This window comes from Miniopterus schreibersii, assembly GCF_964146895.1.
Source record: "Miniopterus schreibersii genome assembly, chromosome: X".
Lineage (NCBI taxonomy): Eukaryota > Metazoa > Chordata > Mammalia > Chiroptera > Miniopteridae > Miniopterus > Miniopterus schreibersii.
This window is the reverse complement of record NC_138104.1, coordinates 103,858,766-103,874,310: the sequence shown is the minus strand read 5'-3', so window position 1 is coordinate 103,874,310 and position 15,545 is coordinate 103,858,766. Positions and strand designations below refer to the sequence as shown.

The following is a 15,545-nucleotide window of genomic DNA, read 5'->3' as shown; positions in this document are numbered from 1 at the left end:
TTACTGTTTGGATAAAGGCGACTCGGGCAATGAGTCCCTGTTCTTGGTTGCGTGTGTTCCTGAGCCTTTCGTGCCGTTCCCTGTTCCTTGGGCGAGTGGCAGCCCACGTGCTGGCAGAGGCGGACCCCCGCGTGGGAACCGGGGCAGCCTCGGGGCCCAGGTGGTCCCTTTCCCTCCTCGGCAGCCTGGAGGCCGGTCACGGGGCCTGGGTGGCCGGGGGCGGGCGGCAGGCGTCGTGGCAGGCAGGCTGCGCTCCTGGCCGCGTCCCGGGCACCTGCTTTGCGCATGCGGGGAGCTCACTGGCCGCCCTCCTTTGTCGCAGGTTGAAGAAGGAAGCAAAGCCGCAGCAGTGGACAAGTTGCTGGCCGGAGACGAGATCGTGGGCATCAACGACGTCGGTCTCTCGGGGTTTAGACAGGAAGCGATTTGCCTGGTGAAGGGCTCCCACAAGACGCTGAAGCTGGTGGTGAAAAGGTAAGACCCTGGGCGACTGATGGTTTATTGTTTGTTTTGATTTATTAGGTGAATTTGAATGGTCGTATCTTTCCTTGGCAGTGCGTAGATTATTTTCGTGGCAGAGAAGCACACTCTGTTTTTGTTCCAAATGAGCAGTGTTGTTGGCCATCGCTTACACCCAGTGGCAGGCTGCGCTGAAGGTAGAGGGTGACCGCAGGTGGACGGGAGAGGGGGTGCCAGGGGCTCCTGAGCCGTGCTGAGGTCTGAGGGAGCCAGCGGCCGGTCCCTGGATGTTGGCTTGTGGATAGAGGTGTGGGCGATTTGCAGAAGTTAGAAAGCGAAGTTAAAGGTGGGGTGCTTTCACGCTCACGAGCTAGAACAGGGCTCCTGGACGCCACGCAGGTACCTGTGACTGGTTTCCGTGTAGAAATAACTCTCCGCCTTGCATTTTGTAGCTGCCTGATTCATGCCCTTTTTAGCAGAATTAGTGCGCTCTTTCCGAGGTTGACTGTAAATTTTAAAAAATGAATTGACGCCCGGCCGGGCGTGGCTCAGCGGTTGAGCATCGACCTAGCATCCCGGAGATCACTGATTCCCGGTCGGGGCACATGCCTGGGTTGGGGGCTCGATCCCCAGTCGGGGGCGTGCAGGAGGCAGCCGATCAATGACGACTCTCTCATTATTGATGTTTCTATCTCTCTCTCCCTTCCTCTCTCTGAAATCAATAAAGATATATTGAAATAAATGAATAAATAAAAAATAAATCAGAAAATTTTTTTCAAAGGCAGCAACCTTTTTTTTTAAAAAAATGTTTTCATTGATTTGAGAGAGAGGAAGGGAGAGGGAGAGAGAGAAACATTGATGAGAGAGAAACATTTGTTGGCTGGTGTGACTCAGTGGTTAGAATGTCATCCCTTGAACCGAAGGGTCGCCGGTTCAATTCCCAGTGAAGGGCATGTGCCTGGATTACAGGCTCGTGTCCCCCAACCCCTCCCCTTTCTGTCCCACCTGTGCGGGAGGCAGCCAGTCAATGTGTCTCTCTCACATTGACGTTTCTCTCTCTCTCTCTCACCCTCCCTCCCTCTCTTCCACTCTATCTAAAAGCAATGGAAAAATGTCCTTGGATTAGGATTAAGGGGAAAAAAAACCGAAATAAGCATATAAAAAGATGTTTAGGAATCTGTTTATTTTCCAATGAGACACTAGGTTTTGTCTCTCGGGTTCTCTGATAGAGCAGCAGTGCCCCCTGCTGGAGATTTGTGGGAAACAAGGACTTGTTAGGATGCTGCTTAGGTGACAAATGAGACAACTTCCCCGGTGAGCGGCTTGGCAACGCGTCTCAACAGGCACATCCCGGACCCAGAGTGTCATTTCTGGGATCCTGGACGTTCAGCAGAGGGAAATTCCGCAGTGAATGGAGGACGTCCGTGCTGTCGAGTGCTGGCTTTACCAGGGGTGTCGGCATCTCCTGGCATGGAGGGGTGCCTCTAAGTCCAGCTGAGGGGACACACACATGCGTTTATCGATACGTCCGCTTAAAAAAAAAAGTTTCAATTTCTAATTGTGGTAAAATAGACATAACAAATTTGCTATCTTAATCATTTTTAAATCTACCATTTAGCAGCATGTGACTTTTTTTTTTTTTTTAAAAAGAATAGTTTATTGATTCTTAGGAAAGGAGAGAGACAGAGGGATAGAAACACCGATGAGAGTGCAACCTTGATCGGCTGCCTCCTGCGTGCCCCCTACTGGGTATTGAGCCCGAAAGCCTCCTGCACGCCCCCTACTGGGTATTGAGCCCGAAAGCCTCCTGCACGCCCCTACTGGGTATTGAGCCCGAAAGCCTCCTGCACGCCCCTACTGGGTATTGAGCCCGAAAGCCTCCTGCACGCCCCTACTGGGTATTGAGCCCGAAAGCCTCCTGCACGCCCCCTACTGGGTATTGAGCCCGAAAGCCTCCTGCGTGCCCCCTACTGGGTATTGAGCCCGAAAGCCTCCTGCGTGCCCCCTACTGGGTATTGAGCCCGCAACTGGGACATGTCATAGGACCGTGCTCAACCAATTGAGCCACCCTGAGTGCTTTCAAAGTGGGTTCTCTTAAATCAGTAACATGGCTTCTTCTCCGCATAAATTTAAATCTCTGCCGGCATCTCGCCATTCTCCTTTCTCCATCCCCAGGCGTCCATGAAGCTGACTCCCGCCTCACAGATTAGTAAGCATTTTCTAGCATTTTTACGTAGGGCTCCAAAATGGATCCAGTGCTCTTTGCAAAAGCGGCTATTTTATAAAAATGTCTCTGTGTCAGTAATTCATAGGCTGAGCCACAAATGCAGGAATATCATATGCTCCCTTACGATAGAGCAGGGGTGGGGAATGACCGGCCCACAGGTCATACATGGCCCGAGAAATCCTTTGGTGTTGCCTGTCGAGGCCTCACCAAAGAGAAGCCGTTCCAGCCGCCCCATTAGGGGTGAGTTAATTCAATGTTTGACCAAACAGAGCGGGCTAATTTTTAAGTCGATCATTTTGTATGGCCCGCAAATGATGTTATAAATATCCAAATGGCCCTTGGCAGAACAAAGGTTCCCCGCTCCTGCCCAAGAGTATGGCCAGATGGTAAATTAGCCGACTCAACCCGTGTTTAATCTGATTCAGCTACTTGCCCACCTGAGGTGCCCTGAGAAAGGGTGGCCTTTCTGACAGAGACAGAAATCAGGTTAGGGCCCTGAGCGGTGAGGCGGCCAGGGCACGTGTGGTGGTTCTGGGGAAAGGGGTGTGTGCATCTCTGTATAAACCATACCCATGGTTTTGTAAACAAAACGGGAACCGTGCCCGGCCGGTCTGGCTCAGTGGTTGAGTTCAGAGCATGCACCAGGCGGTCGCCAGTTCGATTCCCGGCCAGGGCACATGCCCGGGTTGAGGGCTCGATCCCCCGTAGGGAACGTGCAGGAGGCAGCCGGTCAGTGACTCTTGTCAAAGGTTTTGCCTCTCTCTCCCTCTCCCTTCCTCTCTCTCCAAAACCAATGAAAACATATTTAAAGAAAAGAAGGGAATTGCGGTCCCGTAATGACCCTGGCCACCCGCGACACCTGCGGAGTCCCCTGTCCTGCAGGCTGGTTGATTTCCTCGGGCGTGGTGAGCGGGCCCCGAGCGGCCGGGAGAGGATGTGGCGGCCGCTTTCCCAAGGCCGTGGCGTCTTGTTTCACGGGGCCTGGGCAGCAATATCTTGTCATCGGTTCGAAGCCCGGCTGGGGAGCGATGTGCTAGGAGGCGCGGGATCGCTATCTCTACGCCGTGAAGCCTCTTTCCCAGACAGATGAGAGCGGGCGCCTCCCTCCTCCCAGAGCCGCGTCGGCTGGAAACAAAGAACTGAAATCGGAGTCCCCACCAAGGCACGTATGTTCTCCTTCGGGATGCCCAGGCGGTGCCCGGGGCCAGCGAGGTGGCTCGGAGTGCGGGCTTCTGTCCAGCTGTCCGTCAACCGTCAGGCCAGGAGGAGAAGCTGAGCAGAGAGTCTTTGCCTTGCCCTTCCTCCTGAGCATGTTGCTGTTCCCGCTCTGCTCAGCCAAGGAAGTGTCCTCGCAGGAAAGGTCAGGGTGGGTGTGGTGACTTTTTTGTTGTGTTTCTCTGTCCGGTTGTCACCTGCGCTTTTTCCCTGGGTGTCCAGGCCACGCTCCAGAGATCCTGGCAGGCACTTTGTGGGTGGATCTGGGTGCCGGTATTTTCACAGCCGGCCCCAGGCTGTTTTGCCGCTGCTTAAACTGCCAGCTTCAGCAAATGTGATTGGAAAAGATGAAGACCGGAACGTGGGTCCCCTGTGGCGTTTTCCTGATCAGCGCGGCCCCCCCGGGGACGTGCGGGAGGAACACAGGCCTGTGCGCTCGGCCTGCTGCGGTTGGGGCTGTGGCTGTCCCCGCGTGGAGAGCGCTGAGACCGTCGCCCGTTTTCCTCAGTTCAGAGCAAATTCCTGTCCATTCAGCTCTTGAAAAGTCTATATCATTTTAGACGCCCCGGGGGAAATCTCTTTTCAGTGTCCCGCCGTAAACTACCTTCTCAAGCTTGCGTTCCCGTTTGAGCCTCAGGAATTGAAATGGTGACCTGCGTTACGCGTACGGTTCGCTCCTGCCACTCACGCCCTGCCTGCTTGCTGGCAGCCGGAAGCCCCTTTGCGACTCCGATTATGTCCCTGCGTCCGCTAAGCTCGCAGTCGGCGTGGGATTAGCACCCCGGGGAGGAGGGCCTTAGCCGGGGCCGTCGGGTCAGCCAGACGGCCTGGCCGGTGGTGCATTTCAAGAAAGGTTTCACATCCAGCAGCAGCACCCGGGCCTGCTAGGGGCACGTTTCTTAGCACATGTGTTGGTTTCTGGTGTCACTCGCTGGCACCGAGGCGGTGTTGTGCCGGGTCCCCGTGCCCCTGGCTCCTGGGTGCTGGCGGCTCTGCGTGGGGCCCCACCGCTGACGTTCTGGGAAACAGCTCCGTCCCTGCAACAGTGCGGCCCGAGGCCAGGGATGGCTGGGACATCGGCAGGTTGTGTGTCCGTCCGTCTCCCCCACCCCGCCCGTCCCCTTTCCAGGGCTCTTCCCGGGGGCAGAACCGTGTTTATTCTGAAGGAGTGTGTGTGTCTTAGTGCGGACGCTGCTGGGCGTTGGCACAACCCGGCGCTTTGAGAGGGTGGCCTGAGGTCATTTGTTTAACGGCCAAGTTTCCGTTTGTTCGGGGGCAAGTTTCTCTTTTGAGCATTTTGGGGGATTACGGCCAGTGGCTGCTGTGTCTGTTTTCTTGTTAAAACAGAGTAGAGCTAGAGATTTATGCTGGAGAGACACCCTGACGTGTTTGGGGTCATCTCCATTATTGCTTTTTTAAAATTGAGATATAATTGACATACGTTAGTTTCAGGCGTAGAACATAATCATATGATGTATGTGCCTATGGCAAATTGATAACAAATAAGCGTGGTTAACATCCGTCACCACACATCGTTATAAATATCTTTCTTGCGATGAGGCCAGTCTTGATTTTTATTAAAATCGGGAGAGAAAAAGCCGTGGAGGTCAGAATTGTTTCGTTTTGGGAGAAGAGGCTTCTGCTCAGATTTAGGCGTCAGGTACAGCGTGAGCTGCTAATCGGATGAATCTCTAATTACGTGAGAATGTTTCATAGTCTAGGTCAAGTTGAGACGGGCAGAAAGGTTTTTCGTTGCAGTGCATGCGAGTGATGTCTGTAGGATGACTTTAAATCGTTGGTGGTTTCGTCTGCGCAGACATGCAGAAAATGTTTCTGTTATTTTTTTCTCTGTGCTTATAGGTAAGTCTCCTGAGACCTGCTGCTAATGCTTAGGGCTCCTTATAATCGGTTCCACGAATGGTTGCGCATTTCAGTGTCCTGCGTATCTTTGTTTTTTTCAATACTCACCTGAGAATATTTTTTCCATTGCTTTTTAGGGAGAGTGGAAGGGAGGGAAGAAAGGAGGGGGTGGAGAGAGAGAGAGAAAAACATCACCGTGAGAGAGACACACGGATTGGTTGCCTCCCGCAGGTGCCCCTCCCAGGGCCAGGGATCGAACCCGCAACCCAGGCACACATGGCCTTGGCCAGAATCGAGCCCGAGCCCCTTCCATGCGCGGGCCGACGCTCTGACCACTGAACCAAACCGGCCAGGCTGAACCAGTTCCTTGATGGGAAGATTATAAAAGTTAATAGAAAAACCCGAATCATTTGGGGCTGCTCCAGTTCTGTGTCCATGACATGAGACTTCCACACAGTCCCTTCTGCTAAAGCAGCCGGGAGGGACGCCGGAGGCCGCCCGAGGGCCCTGCCCTGGCCCCGCGAGGGCAGATCGGGGTGCCAGTGGGAACGCTGCCGGGCCTGGCACTTGTTTCAAATGCAGCTTTGATGTCCTGTATCAGTTTCAGCCAGTCAGGGCCTTTGGGGATTTTTATCTCTGCTTCATTTTTCTCGCGTGTGAAGGCAGGAACTGCCTGAGTCTTACCCCATCGGACTGCAGATTTTATCGGGTGATGTCACTGCCCACAGCATGGCACTGTCTGAGCACTGCCGGGGAAAGCGCTCTCTGCTGTAGGAATGCCCCCAAAACGCTGCCAGGGACTGGCTTTTTCTTACGCCAAGTACTGGGTGCCCCCCCCCCACGTTGGTGACCTTGGCCTGACCTTGGCCTCCCAGCCAGCGGATCTTATCCTGTCAGACTGGCCAAGTTCCTGGGCACTAAATGCAGACCTTGTTTATTTTGTGAGGCTGGGCCTATTTGCTGCATTTGAAAAGGTTAGAAAAATAATCCTGAACTCATGGCATTTTTTCATTTTTGGAGGGGGAAGGAAGCAGTTCTGGTCTAATTGCCCTTTAAAAATGAATTTTGGTATCTAGAGCTGTTGTTCTTCATGTTGAGGGATATCCTAGCTTTTTTTTTTTGTATTTGTGATATAAACCCCATCCTTTCAACAAAAAAAAAGACTACCTAGCATATAAAATTATTATTGTTATTATTAAATGTGTTTTTATTGATTTTAGGGAGAAAAGAAGGGAGAGAGACATAGAAACACTGATGAGAGAGAAACATGAACGTTGATCAGCTGCCTCTGGCACCCCCTACTGGGGATCGAGCAGCAACGCAGGCATGTGCCCTGACCAGGGATCGAGCTAGTGACCTCTTAGTGCGTGAGTCGGTGCTCAACCACTGAGCCACGCTACATAGAGCTGAAATTATTATTTTTAATTAAATTTATTGGGGTGATATCGGTCAATAAAATTATATAGGTTTTAGGTACAATTCTACGATACACCATCTGTATATTGCATTGTGCACCCACCACCCAAAAAGTCCCGTTTTCTCCCGTCACCATATATATGGTTTACGACGGCAGCAAGGGGCTCACCCCACACAAGGACAGCCTGCTGGTGGCCTCCTGGGCCCTCCCGGCACCGTGTTCTGCTCTCCTCTCCTGGCGCCGCTTGGGACCTGTCTTTGTGCCCCTCATGGCCGCACATTTCCAGGGACGAGTGGTTGAAAGCCACCAGAATGCCAGCCGGTGTGGCTCAGTGGTTGAGCATCGAGCCACGAACCAGGTGGTCACGGTTTGATTCCCCGTCGGGGCACAGGCCCGGGTTTCAGGCTCGATCCCCAGTGGGGGCGTGCAGGAGGCAGCCGATCCATGACTCTCATCATTGACGTTTCTCTCTCTCTCCCCCTCTCCTTTCCTCTCTCTGAAATCAATAAAAACATATTTTAAAATAGTGAATAAATAAATAAAGCCACCTGAGCACATGTGTATCTTGTGTGGGAAGAAGCGCCACAGTTTTGTTGGCCTAGCGTCTTAAATCTGCTCTTGTCACTCACTTCTGCTGCAGGGGCGGGTGTGAAACTGAGCAAAGGGACAGTGACTTTGTGGGAACTGCAGGTGGCACCAGCGCTCTCTGTCCCTAGAGCTTTCCCTTCCAGCAGCCTCACAGGACCGTGACCGGGTGACCCGCACGCAGGCGCGAATGGCCTTCTGTCTCTTACCGTCACCAATCCAGCCGTTTCAGGCCTCAGGTGCTTTTGAACAAACCGGCTGGAACCGTCTCTGACCCCAAATGCGTCCACTGTGCATTAGAAAGTCACAGGACAACCGCACGCATGTAGTTCAGGAAAACGTCACTGTCCCCAGTGCCTGTGATGTCCTTGTTTATAGGTTGTAGGTGTTTCTACCAGGTTTCATTTGCTTTTTTAAAAAATAGCCCCGATTAGTACTGTTAACTTTTGACTATGTGTCTTCTCTTTTAAATATGTTTTTATTGATTTCCGAGAGAGGCAGAGAGAAACACTGATCGGCTGCCTCCTGCACGCCCTCTACTGGGGATCGAGCCCGCAACCCGGGCATGCGCCCTGACCGGGAATCGAACCCCGATCGCCTAGATCCTAGGTCAACGCTCAACCGCTGAGCCACACCGGCAGGGCTGGCTGTGTCTTCTTGAAAGAGAGACACGTATCTGTGTGTTATCTTTCTAAAAGGAAGGACAGCATGTGCCCGGGGAGCACTGGCCAGTGACCCCAGCCCCACCCCAGGAGTCCCAGCGGCCGGGTCGACATGTTGCCGGAGTGTAAAGCGTTTTCTTTTCCAAGCCCGCCTTTCTCTTTGTCTCTGTTTCAGTTAGTCTAGTCTGTTTCCTTCAGTAACTAACTCTAAAGGAAATGAGAGAAGTTGCGGATATGCTAGCACAGGGAAAGCCATCTGAAAATGAAATTCATGTGGCCAGGACTTTCCTCACGAGGATCCGGAGAAATTCCATGAGGTACAGTCTCGGGTTCACGACCCCTTTACTTCTGCGCTGTGAGGAATCCGCCTGCTTTGCGCTTTAGTTCCTGGGAAACTGTCGTAAAGTCAACACATTCCGTGTTCCCCCACCCAGGTGTTTTTCCTCCTTTGTGACCGAGTCATTAGGGGGTTTAGGTTATATGGGCATTTTGGTTCTTCCTTTAATATTCTTTATTGCATAATATTCTTTAACGGTGTTGCCCTCTTGGGAGAACGTTTGATCTCCCGCAACTACCCAAAGGGGCCCGATGGAGGCTCCGTGGTGGGGAGCCGTCCACTGCCAGGTTCTTTCTGTCTTAAACCAAAGGCCTGGACGTGCCAGAGGTGCCTGGAGGCTGTTATGTTCCCCCCGCAGGTGGAGGGATTTCCACCTGGGCACACCTGTCTCACCGGGGCACACCTGTCTCACCTGGGCACACCTGTCTCACCTGGGCACACCTGTCTCACCTGGGCAGGTGTGGCCAGAAAACTAAGAGGCCCCCCACGGTGTGGCCAGGACTGGAGTGGGATCCAGGGAGGCTCACACCTGCTCAGAAGCCCTGCACTGCACCTGTTGGACGAGGGCTTCGTGGGACACATGACAGGGACCTGTAGACGATGTAATAGATCCTCCGAGAGGTTCAGAGGCTTATATGCCTGTTAGTCTTAGTTAACTGTGACGGAGCCACATTGACTGAAGTGAGGACATATGCAGAGAGAAGCAATCCGAGCTGTGACCCAGCTGAACTGGGGACGCGTCGAGCTCCCTGCGGCCCGGCCGCTTCTCCAGCCTCAAGGAGGCGGAGGGGCCGGGCCAGCTGTGCCCAACGGGACCCATAGAAGTTTCCCTCTGTGGTCTGGGGGGGGGGGTGGGCAAGATTTACTTAACTACAACACATTTTTTAAAAAGCGTGCTCGTGCCCAGGGACAGTGGCAGCACTTGAACACGGTGCTGTATGTGGCGTAGAAGCTGCGGTGACTTCTTCCCAGCCTCAGCACGACGCTGTCCCCGTGTGCAGTCCCTGAGCCGCCTGCATTCTTTTACAGGAGAAATGAGCTCAGCTGGAGGCCTCACTCCTGGCATGCCACCAAGTTCTCCGACAGCCACCCCGAGGCGCCCACCTGTCCGCTGTCCTCCGGCGCCTGCCCATCCTGGCAGGGCCGACACCACGTGAGGTAGGCGCGCGCTCCCCGCTGGGATGGGAACTGTGGCCCCCTGCAGACACTCAGAACCCCCCAGCCCTGCCGTGACGGTCCCTCGCTTCACTTCAGGGCGATTTTGTTTTCCTGAGAACAGGCCATGGACACGCCGTTGCTGTGGGACTCTGAATGTGTCCACTGTGCAGACAGGTGTGCAGTCCTTGAAAACAAAAACGGAAACGCCAAGAGCAAGGATGGACACTTTGCTTTCTCGTTTATGTTATTTAAGGTCGAACCCAGAGCCTGGGCCCGGGTTGGTGGTTCTGAGCCACCCCTGTGCCCACGGCCACACCCTTCTTTAGAGATGCTGACATGCAGGTTGAGAGGCCGCAGCTACCTGGGTTGGGCCGGTGTATTTGGCAAGAGCTCCCTCGGGTGCTGCTGTGGAGGTAGGGAAGCCGGAGCTTTCGCAGCCCACGTGCCGGGGCAGCGACAAGTCTTGAGCCCCCCCGTGGTTACCACTGGGTGTGAGATGGGGGACGCGGCAGCTGTGGGTCGGGGGAGGGGGAAGTGCTGGTCCACCTCGCCTACCTGGAACCCACATTTCACAGTGGGAGGGCTAATGCCAGGCGGGCATGCGACAGCACCGTGGCGGTGTTGGCTTGAGGAGGCTCCTGCTAGTCGTAGGACACTGCCTGGCCACCTCAGGTTAGTGGCCAGTGTCCTAACGGCTGTCCTGTTAGAAGGATGACAGTTACAGCAATAGCAAATAGTGTGGCTTTGATGCGTGTGCATGGGCGTGTGCTTGAATGTATCTATGTGCGCACTTGTTTATGCATGTGTGTTTGTGTATGCATGACTGTGTGTGTGTATGCATATGTCCATGCAAGTGTGCACACACATATGTGCATTTGTTATGCATGTGTGTGAGCGTGCATGCTTTCTGCACACACGTGTATCTGTGCATTTGTTGTGTGTGTGCATGCATGTGTGGGTGTGCATGCATGTGTATCTGTGTGCTCGAATGTGTATCTATATGTGTTGATTTATGTGTTTATATGTGTGCATGCATGTGTGGGTGTGCATGTGTATCTGTGCAAGCGTGTCTGTGCCTATATGTGTGTGCTGGGGACTAACGCCGCCATGTCAGAATCAATTTTTCGCTTACGGTACTAGTCTGCCGTCAATTTGCAAAGTACCCATGTGAAGCGAAGGCAGTGTGTGTCGAAGACGGCATTAGCTGTTTAAAGCGACAGGAGATGGTGCTAATGGGAGCCCAGGGTGTTTTCGAAAAACCACAGATTTTACCACTCAGTTGACAAGCGGGCTTTTATTTCATTATTGAGCCGACTTACTGTGACGGGCTCTCCATGAGGCCCATTTGGCGGTTTCTTGATTAAAGAAACAGGCGTTCTGCCTGCACCTTTGCGGAAACAGTACTTACGCGTTACTAATAGCTCCTTGGACTTGGGCGCTCGTGGAAAAGCCGCCTCGGGAGTGCTGGTGAGGGCGGGCAGGGGCGTGCTCGGTGTCTGAGGAGGGTACCTGGCCTGTCCTCGTGGGAAGGGGTGGGAGACGCTCACCGTCCTCCCTCGGGTGACTTAGCCATTCACTGCCATGGCCTTTTCCTGGTCACAGGGTTTTCCCTCTCATCCTGGTTCTCCCCAGACCTAAAGTAGCCACAGCTGGTTTTTTTGTTTGTTTGCTTGTTGTGTGTGTGTGTGTGTGTGTGTGTGTGTGTGTGTTTGACATTGAAGCATAAATGTTCCAGCTCTGTTGAGCGTTACTGAAAGCCTTTAACATATTTGGATACATAGTTGCACTATTGAGAGCTGCCACTGTTGCGCCCTCCCTGAAGCATTCATTCCTGAATTAACCATGTGTCTCCCTGGTTGTAGTACACCCGAGTTTTCGCTTCCTGCTCTTAGGCCCTGTCCTAGTCAGGAACCTATCTTCTGGGCATTCAGGTGCAGTTCCAAGGAAGTCTGCACGGTTCGATCAGGTACCTGAACACAGCAGCGCGTGGTGGTGCAGAGAAAGCCTGTCGCCCGAGTCATCTCGTTTTCCAGACGTTTGCAAACTGACAGTGTGCAACTGCTACTTCAATAGCTGGGTTTGGGAAAGTGATGTTCTCCACTTTCCCTTTGAATTTTAAAACCATTCTCATTTGATGGCTTTTGTGTTCATAATTGATAATAAAATTGCCTCATATGCTAAACCAGGGGTCCACGGCGTGTTCTGTGGACCGCAGAGGGTGACTGTGTCAGACTCTGCGGCTGAGGGTGACTGTGTCAGACTCTGCGGCCAGGGCTGTTGCTGCCTCTCACCTCCAGCTCGAAAGCAGCCCCAGACTGTGTCAAGCGGCTGTGACTGGCCCCATCCATTTGAACTTTGTGTCATTTTCATGAGTCATGCAGTAATTTTCTTTTGATCCTATACCAACCCCCTCCCCCAACCATTATTAGCCAATTTAAAAACCGTATTTAGCTCCTGGGCTTCAGTTTGCCAACCACTACAGTTAACACATGATTGATGGGGGGCCGTGTTCACCCCGGCATTGCCTTCTGGGGCCAGCGGGGTCCTGGATGCACCGAGAGACAGACCCGAGGCACTGCGAGGCGTCCGCGGGGCTCGGTCCTTCCCATTCTAGGAAGAGTGACTGTCTCCCGGTGCTGTGCCCTGTCTGCGCAGGGCGGTGGTCTCTCTCCCCTTTTCCGTGACTGATTCTAAAGCGAGCTGTCCCTGTGCCCCTTCTCGTTGCCCAGCTCTTCCTCCCAGGACCTGTCGGGCGCGTGGGAGCCCACGAACCTGCAGCGCCGCTCGGACCACTTCAGCTCCCTGGGCAGCGTGGACAGCCTGGACCAGCCCGCCCAGCCCTACCCCTCGGGGCGCCTGTCGGCCGCCAAGTCCAGCAGCAGCATCGACCATCTGGGCGGGCCGGGCAAGCGGGACTCGGCCTACGGCTCCTTCTGCACCAGCTCCAGCACCCCCGACCACACGCTGCCCAAGGCCGACGCGTCCTCGGCCGAGAACCTCCTGTACAAAGTGGGCCTGTGGGAGGCGTCCCGGCCCGGCGGCAGCCGGCAGGACCCGCCGGGCCTGGAGGAGAGGCTGGGGTACGGCCCCCCCAGGGGCCCCCGGGAGAGCAGCAGGAGCCCCCGGCCGGAGGACGCCCCCGAGCCCAGGCTGCCCACCTCGGGGAGGTCCAGCTTTGGGCCCGTCTGGCACGTCCCCGATAAGAAGAAAGCACCCGCGTCGCCGCCGCCGCCGCCGCCGCCCCCGCTGCGCAGTGATAGCTTCGCCGCCACCAAGAGCCACGAGAAGGCCCAGGGCCCCGCGCTCTCCGAGGCAGCCTCCGCCCAGCACCTGCCGGGCCTGAGCCGGGCCCAGCCCCGCGGCGACTGGAGACCGGAGCCGGCGGATCCGCCCTGGAAGCTGGCGCGCTCCGGGGACGGCAGGAGACCCGGGAGCTCGGGCTGCGCGGCCGACGCCCCCCTGGACGGCGGGTGGCCTTCCGCCCACCACGGGGCGCCCGGCCGGCTGCAGGCCTCTCTCTCCAGCACCGACGTGCGTTTCCCGCCGTCCTGCGGCTGCCAGCACCCGCGCCAGTACAGCCACGAGAGCCCCTTCCTCCCCGAGGGCCCCAGGGGCGCCCCCGCGATGCCGAGGGAGCCCCCGCGCGGCGCGCTCGCTGGGGCGCCACAGGAGCACCCCGCCCACTGCTTCCAAGAGGACGGCCCGGCGCAGGCCAGGTGGCCCGGTGCGGCTGAGCGCAAGGGGGACGGCGCCGGGCAGAGCCGCTGCCCCTCTGCGACCACGAGACAGGGCAGCCAGGGGAGCGCACAGGCGCCCCAGCTCCGGGAGGGCTCCTGGCGCTGCGCCTCGCCCGGGGGAGCCCGCGAGGGTCCCGCCGCACACCCGGCGGGCCACAGAGCCCGTGGTCACCTCCCTCAGAGTCAGGAGGCCCCGGCTGCCCAGGGCGGCAAGGGGGACCCGGGGGACCGAGGCGTGGGGGGCCGCTCCCCGGGGATGGAAGAGCCGCAGCGAGGCGGCGCCGGCGGGAAGCGAGCGGCCGAGGGCTTCAGGTGGGCGGCCGCGGAGGGCAGCGAGATCTCGGCGCACGGGACGCCCCTGCTGCACTCGCTGGCCCGGGAGGGCACCCGGCGGCCCGACGACGGCCAGGAGGGGCCCGCGCCCTTCGACGCGCAGGGCGGGAAACCCGCGCGCAGGAGCGACCGCTTTGCCACCACCCTGCGCAACGAGATCCAGCTGCGGCGCGCCCGGCTGCAGAAGAGCCGGAGCTCGGTGACGCTGGCTGCGCCCGGCGAGGCCGACGGAGACGTGGGCAGCTGGCGCGGCGCGCGCGCCCCGGGCGCTCCTTTCCCGGGCACCTACAAGGACCACCTGAAGGAGGCCCAGGCGCGCGTCCTGAGGGCTACGTCGTTTAAGCGCCGGGACCTGGACCCCAGCCCAGCGGACCGTGACGCGGGGTCCCCGGAACCCGGCCCCGCCGCTGCGCCCCGGCCCTGGGAGGCGGGCCCCGCCAGGCCGCCCTCGTCCGCAGGTGGCGTGTCGGGGGCCGGGGGGCTGTCGCACGTGGCCCGCATTGGGGGCCGGAAGCGGTTCACGGGGGAGCAGAAACTCAAGTCCTACTCGGAGCCCGAGAAAATGAATGAGCTGGGGCTGTCCGGGGGTGGCCGCCCCCGCCCGCGCCCCGAGGACGCCGTGGGGACGTTCGCGGACAGGTGGAAGTTTTTTGAGGAGACCAGCAGGCCGGTTCTGAGTCGGCCCGGGCCGAGGCAGGCGCTCCCCGGGGGCCCGAAGGACAAGCCGGACCGGCCGCGGGCCTCTGGCCCCGGGGACCAGGGCGCGGAGCCGCGGCCCCAGCCCAGGGCGCGCACCACGTCCTTTGGAGAAAACGCCGGCGGTCCCAGGAGCGCGGGAAAGACGGGGGCATCGGAGCCGCCGCAGAGGCTCGGGACCTTTGCGGAGTATCAGGCCTCATGGAGGAAGCAGGGCAAAGGCCCTGAGGCCCGCGGCGCGGGCAGGTACCACTCCGCCGACGACATCCTGGAGGCGGGCCTGGACCAGCGCGAAAGGCTGCGCTATGTCCACGAGAGGTCGCGGTCGTCGCCGTCCACAGACCTCTACCAACAGGTGAGCATCGCCCCGGAGCTCAGGCAGGTGTAGGACACCCCCGGGTACAAGGCCAGCATGGGCACGACCGGCACCCATCACGGTCGCGGCATCCACGGGGCTCCAGCGGCGTCAGGCTGCGCCAAGGGGTCTGGGGGCACCCGGGCTGCTTTTGCCTCCTGGGGTTTAACCTGCTGGGATTGGACCCGCGCCTGGAGCTCCCAGCCCAGTCTCAGCACCTCTTTTTTTTGGGGGGGGGGGCATGTTAATGCTCACCCCTCACCAGAGGATATTTTTTCCATTGCTGGTGTTTGTTTTTGTTTTTTGGTGTGTTTTTTTAGGGGGACAGAGAGAGAGAAACATTGATGTGAGAGAGAAACATTGATGTGAGACAGAAACATTGATGTGAGAGAGAAACATTGATGTGAGAGAGATACATTGATGTGAGGGAGAAACATTGATGTGAGAGAGAAACATTGATGTGAGAGAGATACATTGATGTGAGGGAGAAACATTGATTGCTTG

The 15,545-nt window shown here is 56.8% G+C and overlaps 1 protein-coding gene across 1 annotated transcript in view; it reads left to right on the top strand.

Moving 5' to 3' along the window:
* The window catches only part of SHROOM2 (shroom family member 2), a 99,846-nt gene that overhangs the window by 45,816 nt on the left and 38,485 nt on the right, over positions 1-15,545 (top strand). The window contains exons 2-4 of the mRNA XM_081126657.1: positions 323-474; positions 9,792-9,920; positions 12,650-15,041. Of these exons, the coding sequence (XP_080982783.1) occupies positions 323-474; positions 9,792-9,920; positions 12,650-15,041 (2,673 nt within the window). The remainder of the gene's footprint in view (positions 1-322; positions 475-9,791; positions 9,921-12,649; positions 15,042-15,545) is intronic.